Raw genomic sequence first — 20,819 nt, forward strand, 5'->3', positions numbered from 1 at the left:
TCAGCAGCGGAGGCTGACCATACCGCCCCTTCCGGGGTCATCCCCTCAGAGCTCTTCGGCCCTTCCCACGTGGATCCTGTGGCCTTGCGGGGATCCTAGGAGCAGCTGTGTAAACCGAGTGTGGGAGGAAGTGAGTGAACTCAAACTCTGCCTGGCCCACAGGAAGGAACACAGGAACCACTGGGTCAGGACACAGTGCAGCTCCACACCAGGCTGCACTCAGATGCCACGGAGTGGCGGGTGCTGTGTGTTGGCCACAGCACTGCATGGTAAAGAGCTCATAGTCACAGGGGCTCTTGGGATGGTAAAGGCCATGCCTGCTGACCCTGATCCTATATTTAACTCTGCCTGGTAGGCAGGAAGAGTCTCAGCTAGATCTTGGGGATCTTGGGGACCAGTCCTGGGGAAAAGCCATAGCCCTGGATATCTCCATTTTCTTCCGGACATGGTGTGGCCAGTTCCATGTTCTCCACCATGAGAGTCAGGTGGGAACTGCTAGCCAGGGATCCCCCACTGACAGCAAACACTGGGGATGCCTTGCTGCCTCTTCAAGGACTACAAGGAGTTAACAGTGGCTCAAGGCTGCTGGGACTCCTGAAGGGTGTGCTATAGGCATCTTCATTTTCCAGGGTGTCCCACATAGGGGTTGTTGGGAGAAGCTTGCTTTACAGCTCCTTCTACACAGGAAGAGGAGACTCCTGAACCCCAGGAGACCCCAGATCCCAAGGCATCTGCTATGCCCAGATGAGGACTCGTGGTACCTGTCTCTGGTACCTACCTGTACAGCTGAGGCACCGCAGACAGCTTTTCCTAGCATCATGGCAGCCCTGGGCGCTGCAAAAATTCCCCGGTACCCAGTGTGGAACACAAGTGCGTGCTTTGGCCCTCCCTGAGGTTCTGGGTAGTATTCTGAAAGGCCCAGCCTAGGCACCAACTTCCTTACTAGGCCATACAGGCCCAGGAGCATCCCTACCCCCTACCCAACCTTACACATGGGCCAAAACAAGAAATAGACACACCCCCAAGGCTACAGCTCTTCCTCAATGTCTAGTCCATCCAGCTCGATGGTCCTGCTTCTCAGGCAGGGCAAGGTCTTGATCTAGGGGCCAGTAGGGCACATCTTTTTGTCATCTCAAGACTGGCACTGTCTGTGGCCTCCAGAAGATGTGTGGGAAACAGGCACTCCATGTAAATATCAGCTCGGAGAAGACAGGAGTAGTTAAGCTACAGGGAGGAATCTCAAACCCATGACTGAGAGAGGCTGGCTGGAGAGGTCACACACTGTGGTTCCAAATCCAAGATGCTTGGGAAAGACTGAGGGCCAGGGGTCAAGGAAGAGGAAGCAGCGCTCCCAGGACTCCCAGGGTAGGAAGATGTCTGTATGGCAGGGATGGTGCATAAACATTCTCCACTGTCCAAACCCAGAGAATGCTCTGTGGACCTTGGAGAGTCACGGGTCATCACTGCACCATCACCTTGTACCCCATCAGTGTGAAGTGCTCATAGTGGGGAATGTGGGGCACAAAGGAATCCTCTATAATCTCTGCATAGCTTCTAGAGTGTCTCGATTAAAATACAAAACAAAAAGGAGCCAACATATCGGAGCACTGAGAGCTGGTGGACAGGTAGGAGCCAGAGATGATTTAGCAGCCAAAGGTCACTGTGGCAAACATCTGCTCACAGTCCTGATTTAAACACAGCCCTGCAGAGAGAGATAAAGGACACGGAGAGAGACAGGCTCACGGATCCAAACTTTGCACTGAGGAGAACGTGATGTCCCTTCTCCCCGTTGCGTTAATAAGTTTGAAAACGGGTGAAACTGACACGTTTATTCCCAGGAAAGGCTGACTGCCAACGCCGCCTTGAGAAGGGTGTCCCACAGCCGCAGGCTGGGCCACGGCAGAACTCTCAAAGCTTTGCTCAGACGCACACCCAGCATTGCCCAGGCTCTTGAGAACAGGCTGCCTGGGTCTCCATGGACCTTCAGAGAGAGGAGATAGTCTTTTGAGTGTGGGGCAATGAATCCAGACAGGGAATCCACACTAGGCCCACACTGTGCTGGAAAACTACAGACAGGTCTCTCTCACTGACAACCATGCAAAATCTAAAACAAAACATTGGCAAATTAGCCCCAGCAATATATTAAAATATCTCCAGCATGACCAAGCTGAGTTTATTCTAGACTATGAAACTAGCTCAACCGGAGCAGCAGTAATGTAATTCACTTCATTAACATATTGAAGGGAAAACCCTGCGACCTCTCCTGACTGATGGGGGAAAATGTCAGCTGCGGTCAACGTCCATTCATGACTGAAAATGGAAAAGCAAAACCACAAGGTGAGCCCGGCCTGGTGGTGCAGGCCTAACACCCCAGTGGCTGGGGAGGCTGAGGAAGGAGGAGCAAGTTCAAGGGCAGCCTGGACAACTTACTGAGACCCTGATTCAAAAAGCAAAAAGAAGGTGAGGCATAGAGGCCCATGTCCGTAACATCAGCTCTCAGGAAGTAGAGGCAGAAGGACCACAAGTTCTAGGCCAGTCAGGGCTACATGGCAAGACCCTGTCTTAAACAACTCGCCCCAATTCCTGGTAGACTTATGTCGACATATAGAAAGACACTTAACATTTTAGGGTTGGATTCAAGAACGGAGGGAGTGTCTATGTGGGGCTGAGGTGTGCCTGAGCAAGGTCTGTGTTGCTGCCTGCAGGCAGCTTTCTGAGGGTAACCAGACACCACCACAGGCTCATGGAAGCTGGGAAGGGGACCCAGGAATCCAGCCTGGATCAGATGGAGTGGGGCCCCTGCAGGGGATGAGATGGAGCTGGTGAGACCTCTCCCCACGGCCCTGGTGTGAACACAGAAAGAAAGCAGTCTCTTGTCTTCTGTAGAAACATGGGGACCCCAAGTGGTGGCACCTTGGCACAGCCTACCTGGAAAAGGATCTGCAGCACCCCGTGAAGAATGCACATCCGGCGCCCGAGGAACAGGAAGAAAGGTACGAGGAGTTCTAGGAAGTGGTTGCTGAGTGTCTCAAAGTGATGGAACCACCAGGGTGACCTGTGCAGGTAGTAGGCCATCGGGTTGGGCACTGGCTGAGTCTGTGGGGACAGAAAGGGGCTTCTGAATTACCAACATTGGCTGGGCAGGGTGGTACTGCCCTGGCTATGAAGAAACCATCTGTTCTCCAGCCCTGTGCATGTGCAACTGGCCCCGCCCCCTGGGGCTGGAGGACTTCTGTGGGCAGGCTATTTTTGAAGCAAAAGCAAGGTTTTTTTTTTGTTGTTCTGTTTTAAACCCTTACTATCTATAGGCAAAAGTGTAAACTCCAGTTGAAGGAGACATCTTTAAACACTTGTGAACAGATGAAGTATCGAAGATTCAAGAACCAGCCTGCTGCCCCCAGGCACCAGAGGAACTGTGGGTGGCAGCTGCCTGGGGCTCATGGCTCACTGAGTTGCCAATAGCCTGCCACCCATACTCACAGTCCACCTCAAGTCTCCCACCCCCTGCCAGGCTCCATGGGCCCTGGGGTCCTTTTGCCCTCTCAGGGGCTCCTGCAGATCCACGGGGGCTTGTTACACAGGAAATGGGCTTGCGCATAGGGAACTGGAGTCAGGGGATAAGGGTCACAGTAGCAGTGGCCCTGAACAAACAGGAGCAGGAAGTAAAGGGAGGCGGAGAAGGGGCTGAAGTGATGCTCGGAGGACAGAGCTTGGTACTTCGCCTCTTCCTAGGCACAGTCCCCTTGGGAGTTCACCTTGGCCATGGGGCACTTAAGGAACCTACTTGTCAACTCACCACCCCACCTTCATAGGTGTGGAGCCCCTGCCAGAAGGACACCTCTCCCCAAGCCCCCGGCTCCTACATGGGCCCTGCTCCACCCCATGCAGGGCCCCTGCTACTTGAACCATCCATGTGATCACAAGAAAAATAAACAGCTTAGTAGGACAGGACAGAAGCCAAGCTTTTCATTTAAGGATGCTTCAGGCCACCCTCAACCTAGCTCTGTGGGGGGGCATCACCTCCCCTCTTTTAACTGTTTGCCAACAGAATAAGCAACTGGTCGAAGCAAAGTGACCCCGTAGCCCTGTGCCAGGAGACAGAGGTCACTGCAAGATCTCTGTCTGCCAGATCCACCCTTCTCTTCAGCTGGAGACCCTTTACTCTCTCCCAGATTCATCACTCCAACAGGACCAGAAGACGAGACTCACTTGGCTTGCTGCCCCCACCCTGGGCTGCTGTAGCCCCTGTCACTGTCCCCTGATGGGCAGATTCTGGGAATGGGTGTCAACCTCCACATCCCTTGGACTTGGAGGCACCGTTTGCAGAGTCTAAGGATGGAGCAGTGCAGACTTCACCTAGCACTGGACTGTCACAGCCTCCGGCCCTTGAAACTCCCAGATGTTCCAGAAAGGGTAGGAAATCAGGAGACTGGGGGAGGGTGGACATGGCCGCATGCACACTGGCACACGAGTCCAGGACTGGCAAAGAGCCCACCTCAGGTCGGTAAGTCACAGTGCCCGCAAAGTCACTGTGTTTCAGATTTGCACAGTGTCCATCAGCTTGCACGACGATGTACTACCAAGAGTGAAACACCGGGACTCGGGCAGTGACCTCAGCTCAGCCAGGGGTCGACACAAACTCCGTGAGGCAGTTGCTAGGGAACTAGGAATTGGATTCTACAGGAAGAAGCCCCCTACCGCAGCCCTTGTGGTTTCCTATACCAGAAAAAAATGAGAGTAATGATACAGAAGGCAGATTAGCGAGCGAGCAATGAACGCTGCTGGCCTTCCTGACAAGGTGGGCCACTCTTTTCTGAAGGCCGCACCACAGGGGAGGGCTGCAGTCTCTCTGCTTACCGTGCCGGGGACAAGGCTCATTTCTGTTTGCACGAAAGCTGGGAGTGGGTAAGTGTGACTGTGGTGAGGGTGGCAACATTGCACCCCATAAAGCAGAGAGAGCACGGAGAGCCGCTGACACCGCAGCCCGCCGAGGCCCAGCACGATGGCTCATTAGACAGCAGTGATGAAGGGTTTCCATGGGCACGGACGGCGTAGGCCAGACCTTAGGCCAGTTCACACATGTGCTCTACAAAGAGGCCATCTTAAGTAAGAAAAACACCGGGAGGCCCAGGGGGTGAAGGTGCCTAGCTGGGGATCCGAGGGGGCACATCTTAGGGAGACACAGCTCTGTGGTGTTCTTGCAGTGGTCCCTGCTGAGAATGGCCAGAGAACAGAACAGTCTGCCTCCTCCCCCGGAGACAGAAGATCACAGGCTTGGGGGCGACTGCGAAGGGAAGACCTTATTGCCATCTGGAGGACAAATTTCTTACACCTCTCAAGTGCCACATGTTGACTTGATCACTGAGACTTTGCCTGCCACAGCCGTCACTATTGGCCAGCCCCTGGCCGTCTGTGTACTGGCCCCACCTGGAGCTCTCAGGAAGGTGGTGCGTGTGTGCCTTCGGCAGGTCTAGGTTGTGATGGGTACGCGGCCTCTCTTACACCTGAATACTGCTTACCACTGGGGAATGTGGAGGCGACAGTGCCAAGCTCTTCCATGAAATGACTTATACTGCTAGGAAGGCCTCAGCACAAACAAGGCCACCACGTCCCAGAAGCAGAGCAGACCAGCAGCCTACGGATCACGGTGATTGGCTCTTGGAGACCGAGACCCAACATGGTGGGCACCTCTGGGCAGGGGTGGAAGGTCTGGAAGCTGTGCCATGGGCGTCCTTACCGTGCTGAGCACTGCCTGCCGGCTGCTTCCCACATCCCAGGGTGACTGGGGGTGAAGGAGAAGGAAATGTGAGCAGTAAAGGCGCTCACGGAAGGATGACCAAAGCACTGTGAGCCACAGGAGGCCACGTGGCTTTCTCTGTGGTACAGATTACCACAGAGAGTATCTACCAGCAGATGTGCACCCAACTGACCATCTGAGAAGAGAGTCTGTGTCCTCTTTCCTCAAGCCCCAGTTGGCCACTGGACTTGTCTTCACCAAAAGAACACAGGCAAGAGATTCTCATGGCCAGATGAAGCCATGAAGCTGGATGAAGGATACCCCACTGTGAGACAAGCTACCTCCATATGACCTCCATATGAGGAAGGCCACACATTGTGAAGAAGGTCATTTGGCTGTGAGGAAGGTTACTCCACTCTGAGGAATATTGTTTCCATGTGACAAGGGTCTCCCTGCTGTAAGGAAGGCCACCTCCATAGGAGGAAGTTCACTCTGCTGTGTGTAGGTCATGCTGCTGTGTGGACAGCCACAAGGTGTGGCCCTGATGTTCTGAGGGGTAGTGGAGACCGTGGCACACTGGGCTGGCCTTCACCTGATGTGTGGGTAGTCCTGCCTTACACAGTGTAAAACAGAGCCTCCAAGAACCTGGAACATCACATCACAGGGCCCTCGGAGGGAAAAAAGATCCCTTCAAATTCAAAAGTTTCTGTGGCCGGGCGGTGGTGGCGCGCACGCCTTTAATCCCAGCACTCGGGAGACAGAGGCAGGCGGATCTCTGTGAGTTCGAGGCCAGCCTGGACTACCAAGTGAGTTCCAGCAAAGGCACAAAGCTACACAGAGAAACCCTGTCTCGAAAAACCAAAAAAAAAAAAAAAAAAAAAGTTTCTGTGGCTGCAGCAGATTTACGGCCCCACTTTGTTTTCTGTATGAGGAACAGACGTGTATTTTAAAAGCCATTATTAGTCTAAAAGCAGCGTTACGGGAACCGTGGCTCGTGATCCCACGTTTTGTTTTCGCGTAGCTAGAGACTAACACATTTACAATTCTGTTAGCGCAAACTGGCTTCAAGCATATAAAGACATAATTCCGAGGCACCAACAACTGAGGGCAGGACAGGGAGCAGAGTGCTCACGAGCGTGCTACTGCGTGAGGCGAGCCTGGTGTAAACCACTTCAGGATGTTCTGTATAATTCCCATGGAAACTGCAAAGCGATACAGAAATCACACAAAAGCTAACCGGCAAAGAATTTACATTTACACCATTAAAAGGGCATGTGACGGGCTGATCAGCAGAAGAGTCTGAAGAGGAAAAGGGTGTGTGTATGGAGACAGCGGTGGAAGCTGAGAGGGAGCCGCACAAAGAAAACTGGAGAGAGCGAGCACCAGCGGCCCGAGGGACAACTTTAGGCAGCATCACACACGGGTAATCCGATCCCCAGACGAGGGTATGTGAAACATTTCTCAAATGTGATGAACCCTGAAAACCCACAAATACACAAAACCCTCCGCAGACCTGAGGCATAAGAAGCAGGAAGAAAATGACACCCCCTTATCAAACTGTTCGAGATTCGTGGTAAAGAGAAAAATCTCGAGGCCAACAGAATGAAGATGTGCTACAGAGAAGCAGACACGGATTCCTCCTGGGGAATGACAAAAGCGAGGAGACACAGAACACCCTTAGGGCACTAGGCTGTCGGCCTAGAGTTCTGAACTCCAGGGGAAATAAAGACAGCATCAGGCAGCAGCGTGCAGAGAGAGTCCATCTTCTGTAAGCCATGCCATGAGAAGGTGAAGAAAACCGGGAGATAGAAGAAAAGTCGAGTCTGTGAGCCTACTGATGAGCTCAGGCTGCTCCCTACTTTAGTTATCTTTAAAAACTATTTTATTAAGCCGGGCAGTGGTGATGCATGCCTTTAATCCTAGAGCTTGGGAGGCAGAGGCAAGTGGATCTCTGAGTTTGAGGCCAGCCTGGTCTACAGAGTGAGTGCCAGGACAGCCAGGGCTACACAGAGTAACCCTGTCTTGAAAAACAACAACAACAAAAAACAAAACCATAACTATTTGATTATTTGTGTGTGTGTGTATGTGTATGTATACACTACAGCACACATGTGAAGGTCAGAGGATTAACTTTCTAGAGTCAGTTCTCTCCTTCCACTGGGGTTTTGGGGATTGAACTCAGGTCGTCAGGCTTGCTGGGCAAGTGCTTTTACCTGCTGGGCCATCTCACTGGCCCTTAATTAAATATCTTTGGAAGATGTGAATATCAAACAACATATAGTTCACAATGTATAAAAGCACATGTTTGACAGGGGCAGCGGGCAGTGGGGCGCTGGTGGTGGAACTCCGTCAAGTTTGTTCACAAGTTTTAAATCACTTGAAGGTGAACCGAGGTGGACACTCATCCATTATGTCTTAGACATGCATGGATGTGTGTGTGTGTGTGTGTGTGTGTGTACATGTGTACGTGTGTACATATGCCTGTGCACAGAGCGTGCGCGCATGCACACACACACACACACACACACACACACACACACACAGGTACATAGTATAAATTCTAAAATGACCACAGAAATAAAATAACAAAGAGTGACACGAAGTTAAAGCTAACAAGCCAGACAATGAATAAGGAGCCAAATGAACACAGAGTTAGAGTTATAGCTGGTCAAAAAGGAGATAAGAGCCACAAAAATATTCAAATATTCAATGAACCCGCACGAAGTCAGACAAATATGAAAAAAGGGGGTAAAGAATAGATGGTAGAAAGAGAAAACCAACAGTGAGGTGACAGATAGACATGTCTGTCCCCAAGAGTTCAGCCTGAACAGTGGTCTAAGGGTCAAAGCAGAATCTGTCAGACTGGGTAAACAAATCAGACCCGGCGACATGCTGCCCACCAGCAGGGACTCCAAATGCGAGGACAGATGCAGGGCTAAGAGGTAAGGGGGAGGAGCCACCACGAAGGCACCGTCACAGGCAAGCTGGGGCAGAGTGGGGGACAAAGCAGAGGGAGCAAGGGAAAGATCAGGGAAGAAGAGGCTGCTGACGGCACCCGCGAGCACACCAGCACCAACGTGAGAGCACACCAGCGCCAATGCACGAGCACACCAGCGCCAATGCACGAGCACACCAGCACCAACGTGAGAGCACACCAGCGCCAATGCACGAGCACACCAGCGCCTACGCTTATGCCCTGAGCAACACAGCTCCAAACACACCAAGCAAAGGGGAGGGGACTGCACATGCTTATGGACATCCAGTTTTAACGGGAGATTTCAGTCTGAGTGTGTGTGTGTGTGTGTGTACATGCGCACACATATTTGATACCAGCAGACAGAGAATTAGGAAGTGTGCAGAGGAGCTGGGAAACACCACCAACTGACCAACCAAGGCCATCTTGACGACCACTGTCTCACCCAGACTCTCTAATGCCCAATAAGATGAACCAAGTACTCCGTCACTAAAGGAATTTTTAAAAAACAGACAAGTTTTAAAAGACTGAAGGCGTGTGTGTAAAGCATTCTCCCTGACAGTAAAAGAATTAAATGAGAAACCAATAGGAGAAAGAGATCTGGAAAGTTCTCACGTATTGCTCGCAGCCACTTGGGATAGTGTCACCAAGTCAGAGGAACAGTCTGGGCGTTTCTGTCCTCACCTCTGCCATGACAGCAGTGGCCCCAAGACCTTCTACCCGCTTGTCTTTGGTGGCTTGTCCCTTAGGAAAAGGGTGGAAATCACCATAGAAGGTAACTTGGAGATGCAAGGCTGCCACTCCTGGACCCTGGTCTGGTGGCTTGTCCTTCCCAGTGACATAGGGCACAGGCCCGACTCTGCAGCCCGAAGAAACTGCTCTGAGGTTGGAGCCCAGCCAGGCTGTGCCTGGGGCCCTGACACGTACAAGCCCAGGACACATATAAAACAATTTCTTCCAAGTCAAGGAAACTGACAGTGGACACGCACACAAGGCACAGCAACCAGGCCACTGAATGCAACAGTTAGCTTCCACAAAGTTAACATTTACAGCTTTCGTGGGGAATGTTCAACCTTGGTACAAATGATCCCCAGATCAGTGGGCCCCTAAATTGCAGGGCATTCAGTGACCCTCGTCCAATTACAGCCCAAGACAGCTGATAGTGTGTGTCTCCCAGATGCAATGAGAAGCAGAATCTGACGGCTGGAGCCCCACACGAGGTGAGTTCTGGAGGCAGGAGGAAAGGTGGTGCTGGACTCTGTGGTGTTGAGTTAGTGGGAGCAACTCCAGCCACAGGCCTGGCACGTGTCTATGAGCTCTGAGGGATGGATGAGAGATGCTGGTCACAGAAGCCTGGGAAGCAGCCAGGCCAGTGGGTGCTGGCTTGCAGTCAGCGGCCCCAAGTACAGGGCCTTCCTGGGCCTTGGGCGAGGGAGAAGGAGTGGGAGGACAGCTGGGGAGGCTGAGTGGCAGATGTCTCCGCCATGCTCGGGGCCTGAGGCTATGCCGAGATGGTCTGACAGGGACTCGTGCCATGCATCCTCAGCTCCCCTCACATGTGGTAGCGCCAGGAGCGACCACAGGGGCTTGCTCCTTCCTACAAGAGCTGCAGGCATGGGCTCTTGCACCGAGGATGTACCAAGGGGGCGTGGATCAAGTCAAAGGGGTGTTCCGAATTACAGGGGATGGCTCCCTGTGAGTTCGTGGCACACAGCCTGGCCCATGAGGTAAGTGGCTTCTCTTGATCGGGTATCCACCCAGTCATGGACTGCCACTTGTAGTTTGGCAAGGGAAATAGTGTCGTGCTGACCAGCAGGAGAAAACAGATGCTGAACAGGTACCAAGAAGACGTGTTAAGTAGAAGCACTGAGGGTCCAGAGCCCCGATCTCCCAGTGGAGCAGGAACCTTTCTCCAGTGGACACTCTACAGACAGCCAGAATCCACAAGCTCAGGGGGGCCGAGGCCTGTGGCCAGGAGGCTGAGCTCTTTGGATGGGAACCCGGTGGGTGTTCCTGTGGGTCGTGGGGACTGGGGCATACAGTCTCACCAAGTCTGAGCTCTTAGAGGGCTGCTATCATGTCTGAGGTAAAAGGATGAGAGGGAGAGAGAGCATGAGATCTCCGCAAATCTCCAGCAACAGAATTAAACTTATCCTCCTAAACGTGTGTGACCTGTCTTCAGATGACAGTCTTTCCCCTCCCAATGCCTGAGGCAGTGGTTCTTTTTTTTTTTTCTCCGTGTTGTTTTGGTGCCTGTCCTGGATCTCACTCTGTAGACCAGGCTGGCCTTGAACTCACAGAGTTCTAGCTCTGCCTCTGAGTGCCGGGATTAAAGGCGTGCACCACCGCTGCCAGGCGAGGCAGTGGTCCTTAAGGGCTGACACCACCATTCAAAATGCTTTACGTTTATTTAATGTGTGTGCACATGAAGACGCCACAGTGCACATGGCGACCTGAGGACAAGCTGAGGAAGTCTGTTCTTTCTGTGTCGTTCTGAGGACGGAACCCAAGTCGTCAGACTTGGTGTAAGCACCTTTACCCGCTGGACTGTAACTTCTGTAACTCGGGCTTTTGAAATGCTCCGTGGTGCAGGCATCTCACGACGTTGCTTCCTGAACTCTTGGAAGCAGCAGTTTGTTTAAAAGAATGGAAGGGACGACTTGGGCCTTCATGCGCCCACAGGGCTTTGCCAGGGACAGGCCAGTCTATGGCTTCCCAAAGTCTTTGAGAGCACCTACCTTGCGCTGAAAGACCAAGAGGGACGACAAGATGACAGTGAGCCCTGCATGGAGGGAGTGGCCAGTGTGGAGACACACCCACCCCTTAAACCACTGTTCAGGTCAAGAGGAAACAGATCAACAGAGGGAAAGAAACAGCCTCAGCCCAGCCGAGCACCCGTTCCTATCATGGGGGGCCCAGCCTTATCTGACTGGAGTCCTCCCGTTCCTCAGTTACAGCTGACCAGCAGGCTTCCTGGAAGCCAGGGCCGTGGAGGTATTCTGTGTGAGAGGTAGCACCCTCGGATCCTTCCTTCCCAGGGTGCACTCCTCCCAACTCCTGCTGAGGGACTGGCAGATGGCATCTTCAGGCTGGGCTGCCCCAGCTCCCGGTGCCGGGGAAGCATCTGAGACACATGCCCACATAAGTACTTGGCACCCTAGAGATTAGTGCTATCCTTGCAGCAACCTGGGGCCATCGTTCCCATCTTTAGAGATAGGAAACCTACACAGGAAATGAAACCTCCTACTCTCAAGAGAGAGAGAGGAGAAACTATAGCAATGCTAAACAAAGCCGCCTGTGGGCACAGACTCCGTTCCTAGTCAGAGGAATGGAGGAGCAGGGAAGAAAGCCGCAGAGCCCAGGTCCTCGGGCTCATGCCGCAGTCTGTCCACACCTGCATCAGGTACACTGCCCTAATATACATGTGTACCAATACATGCATGTTACAGAACACATATGTAGACACGCAGGGACGTGCACCAACACACCCACGGACTCTGCCCGGCCTGCCAGTTCCCAGGCATAATCATGGCACCCGCGTTGTGCTGACCACGGTGGAGGTGACATCAGCTGCTCCTACCATGGGCTTGACACTCTAACTTACAAACAAGTAATGCCGCACAAAGGCTTCCTTTGTGCATGCCGAGGCTGCGGGGCTTCACCAATAATGGGAGCTGAAAGTGATTTATTTCCCTGGATTAAAGGTCAGCTCAGCAGAGCAACAGTGCAGACTTCTATTACCTCATTCATGTTGCCCTGAGCAAGGCAGGGGAAGGAGGGGAGAGAGAACGAGAAAACGAGGAGGGGTGGGCAGAGACAGAGAGAGCGAGAGGGAGAGACAGATAAAGGGGAGGAGGAGGAATGAGAAAGAGGAAGAGAGAAAAAGGGAGAGAGGGAGAGGGACAGAGGCAAGTACAGTCCTCTATGGGTAACCGTGCGCAGGCCAGAACATCTTCCAACAGCTGAGTGAACCAAAAGGTATCCATCCTTGCTAAGACTTAGCTGGGAAGCTGTAGGGTGAAGCTTTTTCTACAAGGGACACGCCCAACTCCAGGTCTGAATGTGAGAAATGGAGGCATTCTGCTGTTGAAAGTTTTGGGTGCATTCACGCTGGTCAGAGGCGAATACCCAAATGTGACTGCACTCCCTGCGTGTGACACACAGCTGCTCTGAGTGACCCGTGTTTATGCCTCCACCAGCAAGTGCTGTAGGCCATGGCATCTCACAGCATCCTCTGGATGCTGCACACAGTGGACTGTGACTGTCACACTGTGGGCAGGGCCCCGAGCTTCTTGGCAGGGTTTCCAATGGTGCTCCAGCAGAGGACATGCTTGGGGAGGCTGTTTGTGTGGCTATATCACGGCACCCGCGTTGTGCACACACCAACATGGAGCAGAGCTCCAGGGCTTGCTGAACAGTGATCGGTGGTCACAGCAGGCACCTCGTGAGAGCCATATTTGAGGACAGCGCTGCAGTAAGCAGCAGGGCCCAGGGACCCACCAGTCTCTTCCAGGCTATAGCCTGTGAAGTCACATGGCATGTCCTCCTGCCTGCCAGGGACGGGGTGTCTGATATCAAGCAGAAGAGCATGTGGAGAATGTCATGGGTGGTATGGCTGCAGGTGGGCTGGGCTTGGAGCTTTCATGATATGGAAAGAACATTAAGATCACCAGCTTAGGGTCCTTTTCACCTTACAATGGTGTGTGTGACAGATGCTCAGTAGAAACCATCCCCGGGCAGTTTCCTGGGCTGGTCATGAATGACAGACAGGCTCCTCTCTAATGTTGTGAAGGTGAACTACAGCACATGGTCAGCTGTGACACCCAGCTGTGCTATGTGGAAGGCTGGTTGTAATCCCATGCTTCCAACAGGACATGGCCCTGTTATATAGTCAAGGAACATCTATACTTGGCCTTTGTCTGGGTTTGGGGCCCACAGCTCCCGAAACCTCTAGAATGGGTGGCATTGGTGGTATCCATCTTCTGTTATCCACCAGAAATCCATGCTGATGATGCCACTCCTGCAGGAGGTTGGTCACAGAGATTCCTGCCATGAGTTTTCTGCTCACCAGACCCCAGGGTCAGTGCTGGAGCTGGCTATGACTACCAGTCCCAACAGTAAGTTCTTTAGCCATGCCCACACAGTGAATCAGGTCAGCATGCTCAAGCCAGGATGCTGAAGCTTCAGGAGGGAACCAGAGAGACCACGTATCTTCCCTTTGGCCTTTCCCAAATGTTTACTTCATAATAAACAGAATCTCAACAAAACGGCCCCCGAGTTCTTTCTATGAGCTGATCTATATGCCATTTGACTGAACACGGCTATGGGAACCCCAGCTTCTAGGCAAACTGAATGGAGGGTATAGACCACCCAGGACTTGCTGCTAGTGATGATAGCTGTCTCTGGACACAGTCAGGTCGAGACTATGGTCTCCCGGAGCTCAAGGGCCACAGTTTAACCCATCCATAAACACTGGTTCCACAAGGCCTGGCCTGGCACTGGCATTGGCCCAGCTCACATGCATAGCTGCATTCCCTCTGCTGTCCATGTCTCTGCAGGGATGAGATGGAGGACCTGCCCTTGATGTTTTTGCCTGAATCCAGCTAGGCCTTCCTTCCCTAGTCTTCACTGTTGCCTGTGAACTGTAGTGGCAAAAACACAGGTGTAGATGCCCACATGGACAGTCATCACAGACTGTTGAGTTCTAACCATAAAGCTGGCCTCTGCTCAGCCGGATGCCAACTATGGAGCCCGAGGAAACACAGCTCCGAGACAAGGCACTGTGCGGTAGCCACCGGGGAGAGACTGCTCTACTCTGTGGGGAGGGCCTTCTCCCTATTATGCCCTCCTATCACAGCCCAGGTCAGTTGGGTCTGGCTCTGTTCCAAAGCCAGCCACCCCCAGCTCTGGCCTCCGTGCCAGCAGCCCCCTCTGATGCTGGGGCCCTGACAGGCACCCTCTGCTTCTCCTCAAGTACACTGTGCCATGCCTGGGTTAATCCTTAACCGGGAAGAATTGGGGTTGGAGGAATTTTTAGCATCTCTAGGCTAGCTAGTGGCATGCCCTGTCCACTGGCCATGCATGGACAGAACACCAGTCTGTCAGCCTGACCCATAAGGTGAGGGGATCCCTTTCCCCCACCTGGCCTATCATACTCCAAATCAGCCATTAGGCTCAGGAGCCTTCACAGCCGACCTTCACCAGTCAGAGTGCAGCAGTGGCCATGGGGCTTCTATGGATGTGATGTGATCCCTGCCTCATATGTGCTTGGCCAGGCCCTGGGGAAGGGGACAGGGAACTGAGATGTTTCAGCTCTTGAGTGGGCCCGGGTTTATAATGAGATGCATGATACAGGATGTACAGGCTCCAGCATGTGGTGGTTCTGCAGAACGGGCCTCATGTGGCTCTGTGTTAAGGAGACACTGATGCATCAGCTCCCCATGAACTCTGCATTCAGATAGTTCCTGGACCTGCCAGTGCTAACCTGCAGGTGACCTGTGTCCACAGCACTGACACCCACCACGCTGTGCGGGTGTGGGACCATCTTAGTAAGATGCTGCTACCTGACGGACAGGGGAAGCCCAGGCTTCACCGACGGACCCACCCTCTGTGCCACGGCCTGTATGTGCAAATAGCTCACTGCATACAGCCAGCCACTCATTCTAATGGCTGCTCTCCTGTCACTGCAAGGCTGAACATGCTTTCCTCTCTGGCACTTACAGAGGGTGGAAACCCCACCACAGGAAAGAGAAGATTGTGGGGTCCTTAGTCAAGCAGAGACAGGATTTCAGGGATAGATGGGAATGATAGCATGGGGACTCTCAAGACCTTAAAAAATAAAGTCTAGACATCCTGGTTAACCACAGCAGCCAGGGCATCCCTCCAGCTGATTGACAGCAATGAGCACACCAGAGGAGCAGCTGCATGGCTTAGTGTCTTCAGTGGTTAGAGGACGTGTGTGTCTAGACTCAGTACTAAAATACGACAAAGGTAGAGACTGGCACCCACAGCTCTCAATGGAGAGAAGGCAGTAACTAACTGCTAGTCTCCAGCAGTGGGCAGTGTGGGCTGGGGCAGGGAGAAGAAAGGAGTGTGAGACACACGCAAGATTTCCAGTTCTCCCAGCTTAGTGTGATGGGCAGATGGACACCACCACAGTGTCACATGCCCTTGGATTAATTTTCGGGATAAAGCTGTTCCTGACCTCATCTCCAACACAAGTGCATGAGTATCTGTAAGGGCAGGCTGTTTTGAGGGACAGAGACCTGGGCCAAGGGTCCGCATTGGCCCGGTGCCTGGGATAATTGTCTTTGAGAGCCCAAGCACAGCAGAAGCTACATAGAGTAGTCTCACCCTGAACCTGCAGGAGAGACAGCCAGAGCTGCAGCTCCCAGGATGGGGCCTAGCCTGGCCTAGAGGGAGGCCTGAGCAGAAAAAGGGAACCAGATAACCAGAGGAACCAGCCCAGCAGGAGGAGACTCTCTATAAACCACCTGGTGACCCGCCCCCAGCCCAGAGAAAGGAGGGATGGAAGAACTTTTGAGAGCAGCGCACAGCTTTGGCCACAGCCTGGTCCATGCTCACCTCATAGTGGAAGTCCATGCAGGTCAGGTCCAGCCAGCACTTGTCCCCACGGATCTTGATTAGGCCCTGCAGAGGCAAGACAGAGGACGGCATCAGTCATGGGCTAGTGGTTGAGACACAGGGACCCCAAACAGGATTCATTTCTGGGGATGAGAAGTCACCCATCCTCCAAGGCTAGGTTGCTGTGCTTCAAAGAATAGGGAGGGGCCTCTTTCTGTGGGAAGTTCTCCGGGAGGTAAAATCCAAACAGCTTTATGATAAGCACACGCAGGCTCCTCCTGAGGACCAAAAGCCAACATGCCCACAGAAGGACTGTCACCCTCTACACAGTCAGGGCCTGCGTTACTCTGGGATGGTATGTTGGGGATGGAACCCGGGACCTCGCCCATTTTAAGCAGTCACTAAACCGCACCCATGGACCATTCTGCACTTTCCTTAAAATGGTTCTTTGGGGAGTTAGGGGGGCAGCTCACTTAGTAAAGTGCTTGAAGCACAAGGGCCCGAGTTCTATGCTCACGACCCACATAAAAAGCTGGCAATGGTGGCGCACATTTGCAATCCCAGTGCTGGGGAGGGGAGACAGACAGACACTGGCCAGCCAGTCTAGCCTACTCGGTGAGCTCCAAGCCAACGAGGGATCCTGTCTCAAAGGAGGTGGACGGCATCCTGAGGATGACACTCAAGGTTGTCCTACGGCCTCCACATGTAGGCATGTGTGTACAACCTCATGCACATATGCACCTACACACACACACACACACACATACACACACACACATACACACACACACATACATACACACACACACATACACACACATACATACACACACATACATACACACACATACATACACACACACATACACACCTACATACACACACATATACATACACACACATACATACACACACATACATACACACACACACATACATAGACACACACATACATACACACACACACACACACACACACACACAGAAAAAAGCAAACGGGCTGAGGAGATGGCTTGGTGAGTAAAGTGCTTATAGCACAAGCATTAGGATCTGAAACTGGATCCTCAACATCCACTAAAAACTCTGGATGCAGTGGTACCCATCTGTAATGCCAACTCTGAGAGGCAGAGACAAGAGGATCCTGGAGGCTCACTGGCTAGCCAAGCTAATTTGTGAGCTACAGGTTCAGTAAGAGACGGTGTCTCAGAAAAATAAGGTGTAGTGTGATAGAAGATACCCATATCAGTTAGCATGTTTGAATACCCCCTATTCCCCCACAATGCACCCCAACATATACCTATACACATACCACACACAAACAATACAACACTATCACAATAATGCAGTTATGTCTTTTTTGTTTGCTTGTTTGTTTTTCGAGACAGGGTTTCTCTGTGTAGCTTTAGAGCCTGTCCTGGAACTCGCTCTATATAGCAGGCTGGCCTCGAACTTACAGAGATCTGCCTGGCTCTGCCTCCCGAGTGCTGGGGTTAAAGGCGAGCGCCATCCCCAGTTGTCTTTAATGAAGGAGCTGCATCCAAAGGTAGAGACCTCACACTGCAGGTACCCAGGATGCCATTGAGGGAAGGCTAGTCAGCACCTCAGAAGGTTCAAAAGTTTCAGTGGGGGACGGAAATGTGCTTCCACATCACGTGGCTGCTCCTGCTGATGAGCAGTGTTGATGGGAAGCCCAGGCTCAGGCTGGCAGGGTCTCCCCATGAGCGGAACGTGCCCAGTTCTGAGGATACTGAGCACTGGAGGGAGAAGTCTCCAGAGGAGCTCCCGTGACTCAGATGAGACCTTAGGCAGAACGGCTGGGAGTGGGAGGAGCAGCCAGCAGTGGTCCCCATGGCTCCGCCTCAGCCACCCCCACATCCTGCCTACACGTATTACCTGGGCCTGCCCACTGTCTCTCAGGAAAGCCAGGGTCAAGTGACTCGCTTGTAAACCAGGAGCAAAGAACTAAAACCTTAGCTTGACACAGAGACTCAACTCCAAGGCCTGTCATTTCCACACTCGCTGAGAGAGAAGGTGAGGAGACAGAGTAAATAACAATTTTCTGAGGTGATAGTTCCTGTACTCCAACTGTCCCTGGAAAGTTCCTTTGGTCCATCCACCACTATCCATCCATCTACCCATCACATATTTATACACTATCCATCCACCATCATCCACCCATCAACTGTTTATCCACCATCCATTTAACCCATCATCCATCTACCCACACACCATCCCTGCTCATTATCCACCTACCCACCCATCATCTATCCACACACCATTCACCTAATCACCCACCTATCAGCCACCAGTCCAAAATTCATCTACTCACTGGTCCACCCACCATCAATCTACCATAAGCTTGCAGACCTGAACTGAGTGCCAATGAGGTCTGGGTGGGCATAGAAGAAGCCGCATCCTAGTGCAGGAGGGAGAAGAGGCAGGTCCATCAGAGAGGCAGAGAAGAAAGGCCAAAAGGGGTCTTAAGATGCTATGACAAAGTGGCAGATAAGTGACGAATAAAAAAACAGAAATTTATTTCTCAATCTGGGGACTGGAAATCCAAAGTGAAGAGGCCTATCAAGGGTCCACTTCGGAATCATAAACAACTAGCCTCCCATGATAGCTCACAGGGTGGAGAGATGGTGAAGGACTTCTCTGGGGACTCTTTTATCAGGGCATTTATAGCATTTACAATGGTGCCCTTCACAGGGAGATCAGGAGATATGAGTCCCCTGTTCACATCATCTCACCAGGGATCAGGATTTGTGCTTGCAAGTGGATGATGGGGTGACAGAGACAGCCTCAGGAGAGGGTGTGCTGGCTAGTTTTATGTCATCTTGACACAAGCTAGTATCATTTTGAAAAAGGCAACCTCAATTGAGAAAGTTCCTTCACCAGACTGGCCCATGGGTCAGCCCATGGTACACTTTCTTGGCTGATGATTGATGTGGGAAGGCCCAGGTCACTGTGGTCAGTGCCACCCCTGGGTTGTTGGTACTGGGTGCTCTAAGTAAGCAGGCTGAGCAAGCCATGAAGAGCAAGCCAGTGAGCAGGACTCCTCTGTAGCCTCTGCATTTATTCCTACCAACAGGTTCCCGCCTGGCTTGAGTTCCTACTCTGACTTCCCTTAGTGATGATAGACTGTTATCTCCAAGTGTAAGACGAAATAACCCCTTCCTCCCCAGGCTGCTTTTGGTCATGGTGTTTTATCCCAGAAACTGAAACTAACTAAGACAGTGGTATCCCTGGAGAGGCCCGGGACTGCCACAGAAGGAATGGGAGAGTGGCCTGGGGACGCCGGGATGGTAGGTGGGAGGCTTGCTAAGGACTCATGTGTCTAGAGCAGAGAGGAAAATGAGAGGTCAACATGGGGAGCCAGGAAGTCCCACAGAACCTAGACCAGGACATTGGTGGAGAGTGTGAGGTTCACTAGACGGCAAGTGGCACTTATTATGGCTGCTCAGAAAGCCCATGATCCATGGGGAGGTCACAAGGTTGGGTGACCAGACCTCTCAGCAAGGCTGGGGCTGCTGCCCACTGGCTGAATGGGTTAGTCTGGGCCTCCAACAGTCTTTCTAACAAAATCTAGCACACTGAAATAAACCGCACCTTCCCAGACATGCTGAGATCAACACAAACAACCTTCTCACATGGGGAGGATGTGGGACAGCTGAGGATCTCAACAGGGACTGGTGGTACATGAGTTGCCTGTCCAGTCCTCTGGCTGCTGTGGGGTCAGCAATGGCTACTGGAGCTACCCAAGCAAGGTAACCTGGGTAGGTGGGGTTGTATGGGAAGAGAGACATATCTAATCCTAGACACACTCCCAGAGGGAGCCCAGGAGGCAGGCTAATCAGTAGATCTGATATGAAGGCCAAAAGCGGCTGTGGCCACATAGAGATGCTGGCCTGAGTCCCCTTAAGAACAGTGTTCAAATGTAGCCACTGACACCCAGGAGACAGGGTAAGCTTAGCTCAGCACCTATGGGACCATGTGAGTGCTCACATGTGACACTACCTAATGGGTGCCTACTCGTGAAGTCTGGTTTTAGAGGGAGCACTCTGTTCAGAAGCAACGTCTCCAGGGTGTCACAGGCCCCACAGGGCTCCCCGCAATCCCGACACCACAGGGGAGCTGTGCGCACTGCAGGGAGTTGAACTGTGCACTGCCTCCTGGGAGCACTCTATTTAAAGACTCGCTGCATGAGTTACTCTGACAACCAAGTTACCTCTTGGGAAACAAAAACACTCAGGCTGTAAGCTCTGGGGGTGGCGTCCAGCGGAAGTCCCTGTCCTGTACAGCCATGGTCATAGGAACACAGTGCTGCCGGGCAGGTCTGTCTGTCTGGTGCCTGACCACTCCCAGCTCTGCAAGGCTGCAGAAGTGTGTCCGTCAAGTGGAACCACTGGCAGCTGCCAAAGCTCACACCTACTGCGCAGGGAAGCGAGCGCCACCATTAGGGCTAACCTCGACGTCCATGAGCCGCACAATGCTCTGCATCCCTCAGAACCTGAGAGAGAGGGA

General features: G+C 52.5%; 1 protein-coding gene across 1 annotated transcript in view; it reads right to left on the reverse strand.

Annotated features, from left to right (window-relative positions):
• Positions 1 to 20,819, reverse strand: part of Lmf1 (lipase maturation factor 1) — an 85,805-nt gene that overhangs the window by 12,440 nt on the left and 52,546 nt on the right. Inside the window, exons 5-6 of the mRNA XM_059270284.1 lie at positions 16,296 to 16,361; positions 2,929 to 3,096 (exon numbers count right to left, since the gene is read on the reverse strand). Of these exons, the coding sequence (XP_059126267.1) occupies positions 2,929 to 3,096; positions 16,296 to 16,361 (234 nt within the window). The remainder of the gene's footprint in view (positions 1 to 2,928; positions 3,097 to 16,295; positions 16,362 to 20,819) is intronic.

This window comes from Peromyscus eremicus, chromosome 8a (genome assembly GCF_949786415.1).
Source record: "Peromyscus eremicus chromosome 8a, PerEre_H2_v1, whole genome shotgun sequence".
Lineage (NCBI taxonomy): Eukaryota > Metazoa > Chordata > Mammalia > Rodentia > Cricetidae > Peromyscus > Peromyscus eremicus.